Source organism: Globicephala melas, chromosome 13 (assembly GCF_963455315.2).
Source record: "Globicephala melas chromosome 13, mGloMel1.2, whole genome shotgun sequence".
Lineage (NCBI taxonomy): Eukaryota > Metazoa > Chordata > Mammalia > Artiodactyla > Delphinidae > Globicephala > Globicephala melas.
This window is the reverse complement of record NC_083326.1, coordinates 24435890-24443656: the sequence shown is the minus strand read 5'-3', so window position 1 is coordinate 24443656 and position 7767 is coordinate 24435890. Positions and strand designations below refer to the sequence as shown.

The following is a 7767-nucleotide window of genomic DNA, read 5'->3' as shown; positions in this document are numbered from 1 at the left end:
GAGGCACCGAGGGGGTGGTCTCCAGGGAGGGGGCCCGAACGCCGCAGGGACCTGCTCGCCGCGCCTCCTCCGCACGCAGCTTCACCTCCCTGTCTCAGGGTTTGGGTTCTTTGCCCTGACAGGTCCGCTGGCGCCTTTCTTCTGAGGACGACCCCGGCCTTGACCATCGGCGCAGGGGACCGAGGCCAGAGGCTGCTACTCACGGCCCCGCGCGTTCCCGCGCGCCCTCCCGCCCTCGCCGCGCCCCCGCGCGCCGCCCCCCGCAGCCCGGATGCCGGCGCCCGGCCGGGGCCCCCGCGGGCCGCCGCTGACCATGCCTGGGCGCCGGGGGGCGCTGCGCGAGCCGGCCGCCTGCGGCTCCAGCCTGGGGGCGGCGCTGGCCCTGCTGCTGCTGCTGCTGCCCGCCGGCTGCCCCGTGCGGGCTCAGAATGACACGGAGCCCATCGTGCTGGAGGGCAAGTGCCTGGTGGTGTGCGACTCCAGCCCGTCGGCGGACGGCGCCGTCACCTCCTCCCTGGGCATCTCCGTGCGCTCCGGCAGCGCCAAGGTGGCCTTCTCCGCCACGCGGAGCACCAACCACGAGCCGTCCGAGATGAGCAACCGCACCATGACCATCTACTTCGACCAGGTCAGCCGGCCGGCCTGCCCCTCGCCTCCCGCCCGGGGTGGGGAGGGCGGGGGGCCTGGGGGGTCGCCGGCTTCCGGGACGTGGAGTTCCAGGCTCCCCCCTCCTCTCTGCCCTTTCTCCCTTCTCCAGCAAGCTCTCCTTTTCACACTGTAGCTTTTTTAGAACTAATCAGCTCAGTTGGCACTGGGGTGACTGAGAGTCCTGTAAAAGCTAGGCGTCCCGGAGAGCCAAGAGAGCTGAAATAGATTTCCCGAAAGGACAGTGAACGTTTTGCTTTTCGCTGGGATGGGGGCCGTCCTTTGTGGTGGATGGCCTTCTGTCACCCCACTGGCCACTTAGGGACCGAGCGCATTTAAACTCTCCCCGCTCAGCCCGCGGGTTCTCCGAGGGTCTCAGCCGAGGCTCCGAAAATGTGTACCTACTGCTTATTTTGGAAAGGACTGGGGAGAGGATGCCTGTCTTCAGAAAAATAAGGGGGGGAGAGTGGGGGGAGGAAATAGCAGGTATAGTTATAGATAAACAAAACCAAACCGAGTGTGGTTATATGAATGCCATGTACCGTAAATACAATATATACAACGTATCATAAAACGCAGATCGATGTATATGAAGAAAACACAAAATGAAGAGCCATGACTTAAGTTGCTCCAGCCACTCAACTTCTCCCACTGGCTTCAAAGCAGAAGGGTCTGCATATGATCAGGCTTTGGCAACGCCTTCTCTGGGTTACTGCTGCCCAGGATTAGAGGTCTCTACCTTCCTCTGGTGTCCTCCCTCCCCACCTTGGTTTCTGTTGCTTTTTGGAAGCAAACAGGAAACATTAGAGTGGTTTCCAAACTTTACCTCACCATTCCATTCCTTGTGCCAAAGTGCTTCCCACACAGGGAGCTCGGGCTTACTGAGCACACTTGATTGGGTTCCTTTCTCTCTGTTAACCAACTCGCATGCCTGAGTGGTGACACATCTGCACACACCAAAGCCTCTTCTTAGGCCAGTGTCTTTATTTGCTTTAATCCTTGTTAAGGATTATGTACTTGAAATTTGGGGAGGGGTGTGTACGGGGCGTGTCTCTCTTTAATCTGTTTTTTTCTTCCGAGACATACATGTCTTTAATTTAATTATGTCCAACTAAAGCAGGCAGTGAATTCATTTTCACAGCATTTTTACATCTGCCCTTTCATTAGGGTGTCAAAAAAAAACCCTCTGTGACGTAGGCAGGCTAAGTAGTAGTAGGATTCTAATTTTATAGATGAGCAAACTATGACAGGGCAGATTAAGTGATGCTTCTCTGGTTCCCCAGTTAGGGAGTAAGTGAAACTTGCTTTTCTGGGGCTGGTGGGTGTTCTTCCGTCTACAGCAAGGCCCTGAATTTACCAGTTTCCTGAATTAGAAATGGAGGTGCGAGAGTTGAGGCCGTTGAGTTGGGAGAAGCAGCGCTGAGGGCTTGGAGAGGGGAGGCTTTGTTCTCTTCTCAAACCTTGTCAGGCAGACAGGAACACAGCCTCGGAGGCACCTCCTGAAGCACATCGCCTTTAACGATAGAGCCCGAGTGTCTCTGAGCCCTGCAGTCGAGGGGCTGAAGTACTGCTTGGAGCTCCTTGAAGAAGCTGGTGTGGCGCAGTCCCCAGCCATCCCAGCAGTCATCAGTGGCACCCTGCCCGTTGCTCTGGGAGCCGTGTGTGATCCATCTGTAATGAGTGTGTACAAAATAACAGCAAAGGGTGTGAGGTTGAAATTTATTTTCTGAACAGATGACAGGGTCTCTAATCTAGGATTCTGTTGTTGCTGGCTGTTCATTTTAAAAGCTGAGAACACCAGGCGGGCCATTTTATTATTTTAATTGAGTTGTGCATGTGTGTGTGAGGAGGAATGGGGACAGGTCCAGACAGAGGGGCCATATTCCGCCTTGAATATCTGAAAGGGAATCTGTTCATAATGGGGGGACCCTCCACTCTCCAAGTTCTGCTTATGACATCCTGACAGTCTCATCCGTCTTTTACTTGAGAAATAGCACCTGGAGGGTCATGTGACTTTGTATCTCGTGGCTCATCTTGTCGTTATTCTTGCACCTTGCGGAGTTCCCACCGTTTGAGCTAAGGGTGTCCGAGCTGCCTTTCCACTCTCCCTTTAGTTGTCCAAGCTTATTTGCATGACATCATAGCTCAGCTTAGAGAGCAGACACCTCATGTGGAGTAAAGTGAGGGGAAATGGGCGCAGCCAGTGTTTATGGAGTGTGGTCTTTCACCCAGCAGCCTTTATTGAGCACCTACTGTGTGCTGCCGGCGGGGCGGGGCATGCCTGGGGCTGGGAAACAGAGAGGAAACCTCACACGGTCGGTCTGTTCTCTCCTAAAGCACACAAAGCTCGTCCCAAGCTTTATCTGACAGAAGTTATCTCACTGAGTTGGCCTCTTACGCCACAGCCCTTTCCCTGCCCATTCAGGACGGAGCTCTGTTTTGGTCCACGCCTCACGTTCAAGTCCCCAGAATCCCACGGACCTCTGAACAGACTCAGTGTGTCTACCGAGCTGATCGTCTTCCCCTGCTTTCTCTCAGCCCTGCCCACAGCAGCCACAATTTGCATCCACGTTTCCAACGCATAAATAAAATATACTCTAAAGCCATCCTTTTGAATTACGATCCATTAGCATCCTTCGGAAATCAATTCCTCGGCAGGACGTTGCGCTCCGGGGCTGCTTCCTTCCTGGGGCGGCCTGGGCGCCCTGAGCAGGTGCTGCGGTGGTGCTTCAGCTCCTAAAGGGGCGGGTGGGGGTGATTTTGTGAGTCTGACTGAAACACACGCTGAGGAGGGGCTTGCTCTGTGTGTGCTGTATGCCCTCTTCTTTTCCAGGTCTTAGTAAATATTGGCAACCATTTCGATCTCGCCTCCAGTATATTTGTAGCCCCGAGAAAAGGGATTTATAGCTTCAGCTTCCACGTGGTCAAAGTGTACAACAGACAAACCATCCAGGTGGGTCGCTCTGACAGCTGGACACTTTCGGCTGTGGATGAATAGTCACACCGTCTGCGAGGCAGGGAGGACCAGGGACGGGGGTCACGGGGGCCTGGACACCAGCTGAGTCCTCTGGGTCAGGACCCCGCACGGGTCCAGGTCCATGGCCAGGGTGGGGGGGGGGAGATGAGAACCAGTGGATGGGATGGGGTCCATCGTGGTCAGCTGAGCTTTATATCCTCTGCCTCGCAGGTCAGCTTAATGCAGAACGGCTACCCGGTGATCTCCGCCTTCGCAGGGGACCAGGACGTCACCAGAGAAGCTGCCAGCAACGGTGTCCTGCTGCTGATGGAAAGGGAGGACAAAGTTCACCTCAAACTGGAGAGGGGCAACCTCATGGGAGGCTGGAAGTACTCCACATTCTCGGGCTTCTTGGTTTTCCCTCTATGAACGCAGAATCCCCGCCCCGCCCTGCCCCGCCGAGGATGGGGAAGTTGCCACCTGGACGCAGGAGTTCACCCTTCCTAACACCCCGAACTTGCCAGAACAGGACAGCTTGTTTCTAGCCTCCTTCGTCGGACTGTTGTGGTCGAAGCGTGATCGCCTTCGGAACCTCCAGTGTTTTCTTTGAATGTTGACCATGCCTCTCTGCAACCTGACCTCTAATTAGTTTTAGATGACAGCGTCTGAAGGAGAAATGAAATGACAGATCTGAGCAATCTGTACCTGCGATTGGAAAGTCGATACGGGATGTTATCACTGGGACCACTGACTTCTCTTCTTTGTTTGTACCTGGTACCGCTGCCCCCGGAATGGCCCGCAGGCTGCAGGCTGGGCTCACAGTGAGAGCCCTGCCAGTCACCACCGCCCGACAGTCTTTGAAACGTGTTCTCTGTGTGTCTGTTCAGCCTTAAGAAAAAGAATGGCTTCGCTTTCATGACGTTTTCCTCCCCACTCCGGGTGGATGGGAGGACGCGGGAGGGGGAAGGGAACATTGTGTTAAGAAGTGCTTTATCCGGAGAAGCAAATTTTGCGCCATTGGACTGCCAGTTTTGTTTTGTATTGTTTGTGTGTGTGTGTGTGTGTGTGTGTGTGTGTGTGTTCTCCCCAAGAAACTACTTTCCTTCCCACACACAGCTCTCCGTCCACACCCCTGCTCTGATCTTTTGTGCTGGGGTGAGGAGAGAAAAATGTGTGTTGAATTCCTGGATGAGACCAAACAAGACAAAACAAAAAATAACTGTGTATTTTGTTTTGGAGGAGACCAAACCAAACAAAAGGTACCTGCAGAGCAAAGTGAAAATGACAAACGGACATTTCTGCTTATTCTTTCGAAGAGATTCTCTCAGAGGCACTTTTGGAACTAACAACCTGGATTTTTTTTTTTTTTTAATTCACATTCTGGAATACTTTAAGAGACTGATGTTCCTGGGTGGCCTGAATCATGTCAGATTGGCATGGAAGCTGTGATGACCAAGTCCCCGATCACATGGTTTCTTTGCTGAGCACACCTGGGTCTTCCAGGCAGCATGTTTTTGTTCAGCTGGATCCACTTCTGGGTGAGCGCACCGCGATCAGGCACCTCAGAGTCGACGGGACCAACCGGTTCTTCCCCATCAGGATCCTCTTCTGACCCACCAAGGCCAGAGGGTGTTGACACTCCCCTGGGAGCGCCTGGCGGGAGGCCACCTGGAAATCGCAGTGGTTGAAGGTGTCGGCAGAGGTGCCCTAGAAGCAGTTTCCCAAATCCTTGTTGTTTGGCGCCTTGTACAACAATATTATTAAAACACAGCTGAGAGTTGATGGGTGCAGGATTTGTACGCCAAGGAAACGGCACTGATCCCAAAGCAATCAAAGAAGAAACCTCAAACCGGATGTTAATTTGTCCTTTGTGTAACAATGTAACCAAAATATTGATGATAAAACGTCATAATTTAAGATGCAGAATAAATGGGTTTGATGTCTGACTTGGTTTCTCCCTCCACCTCGCCTCCCAACTCTCAAAATGTGTGTAAGGAAAGGCCAAGGATCAAGGGCGTGGGGAAATTAAACCCAAACTGTTTACTCTTTAGAAAATACACAGAAAAACACACAGCGACAGAGGCAGATCTAGCTTTGGGTCCAGAAGTATATTGCACCCTTAAAAATCTATTTTTCACACAGAAAGATTTGGGGGGAGGTATTATGTGAAAAAGAGCATTAAAAAGGTTTGGTGGAGAGGCAAGCTGCTTTTATCACATTTAATCTTTGATGTAGTACAAGATCCAATCCAATATTTCAATCAGAGAACACAGATATACAAGAAACTGACCTTTGATGATCGCATCAGGTGTTTCTAAGATGTGTGTGAGGATGGGTTTCATTTTCAAATAAGAAATGCAGTGGGGATTCTACACATGAAAACGTAAAGTTGGGCCAAGGGTGTAAGTTTTACTGGCCTTAGGTGCACAACAGGATGCAGAATTTAATTGAATCAAAATGCTGTTACATTTTGTAAGGGAAAAAAAGGATCAAAAATCATCAACCGGAAAGCATTTGGGATATTTTGGCTCTGTGAGTAGAAGACATACTCCTGACAAGAGCATTATTTATTAATGCTGGTAACATACACAGCAGGATCATAGCTAAGATTTTTCTCTATTTTATTGCCCTTAGCTATTTAGTCCTCTTTCCCTCATTTCCTCAACCTTATGTTCAATTTAAAACAAAGAGCAAACAGTCCTCAGTGAGAGACAGTATAGCACGTCTGAGACTGAAAGACGTATGAGAAGTTGTTATTTTTTATTGCTTACTAATTTGTAATAGACGTTTCTTCGTAGTTCTAAATGTATTACATATAGGTTGTCATTTGGGTATGCTGTCTAATAATAAGTTACTAAATTGAGCTATCTAAAAATAAGTATGTTTCAGGAGTTGATTTTATATTAGGAAGGAAAACTTTATCACTTTTTTTTTTTTTTTAAACGGATGCCAGAAACTATATTAGGAAGAAGCCAGGACATTAGTGCTTCTAAAGTTGTTGATCATCTTCTGTTGCTCCTGCCAAGGTTCTGTTTGGCTAAGGAACTTTGAGGGAGATGAAGCTCTTGTGTAAGGTCTATAAAAATATATAGGTCAGATCAAAATTTGAAATATATCTTTAATTGGGAAAAAAGGGACGTCTATATTTGAAGCCCAATTTGAGCAGCCCCATCTCTGAGCCGCAGTTCCCCCATCTGTAGAGTGAGGAAAACAGCCCTGCACCTTCTGCCCATCCCCCCAAGGCTAATATGAGAATCACACAGAAATGTCAGGACTACAGGGAACCATGGTGGAAAAAGGTAGGGAGAGTGTTTCTTGTAAATCAGATTTTTTCAACAGGCAATTTATAAAAGAATATTTAAAATGAACACCCAACAGGACATTTTAATGTGAAAAGTAAATGTCCATATTCTCAAATAGCCTTTCAAAATTACAGCACTGTATTGAAGTCTCATTTGATTTTTAGAAACATATCAAAATGTACACATTTTCATATTAATTTAATTCTCAGTTATGTGATTTGACTATCGTTTGTGGCTCAAGCCAACCTTTCTGTTCAAATATGTAACCGACATTTTATAAAAATGTATAATTAACATTTGAACACAAGTAAAAGATGAGGTTCCAATATTACGACATTATAACAGTGAGTTGCTCTAGTTGATAAATGTTAATGCTACTAAACTGTAAATGCTTTGAAAACAATACTAGTTTTTAACTTAAAATATATTCTAATGTGAAACACAATCCTGATGATTCAACTCTAGGTCCTGAGAAACTGTTTAGCACCTGTAATTCCTGAGCCTTTATTTGCATCCTTATGTTTCTGATTTATGGATTCATGTATAATGAAATTCTTTACATTTTCAAAGGTTATGCTTTACTGTGGCTGCCCAGAGCAAAGCTGATAAAAACCTGTTGAATATTAGAACGAAAACTCATGGAATCCTATAGAGATTACATAGATTTACTTATTTGGAAAAAATATTTCAAGCTAAATCTAGTTATTTCATGCATCAGAAGAGTTAGAAAAGTTACACAAAGCAAACCAAAACTTTTACTGAATACTTAATTTTGTTTGTACTATCTCCTTGACATCTGATAAAGGAAATTGTTATCAATTCACATTCATACTAACTATTACATATATACGGTTTGCCTGTAAA

The 7767-nt window shown here is 48.1% G+C and overlaps 1 protein-coding gene across 1 annotated transcript; it reads left to right on the top strand.

Annotated features, from left to right (window-relative positions):
* The first annotated feature begins 271 nt into the window (after positions 1 to 271).
* On the top strand, positions 272 to 5547 carry CBLN2 (cerebellin 2 precursor). The gene is made up of 3 exons (XM_030868287.2): positions 272 to 628; positions 3479 to 3598; positions 3833 to 5547. Exons 1-3 carry the CDS (start codon positions 272 to 274, stop codon positions 4028 to 4030), a joined length of 675 nt encoding a protein of 224 aa, XP_030724147.1. The 3' UTR covers positions 4031 to 5547.
* Positions 5548 to 7767: the final 2220 nt, after the last annotated feature.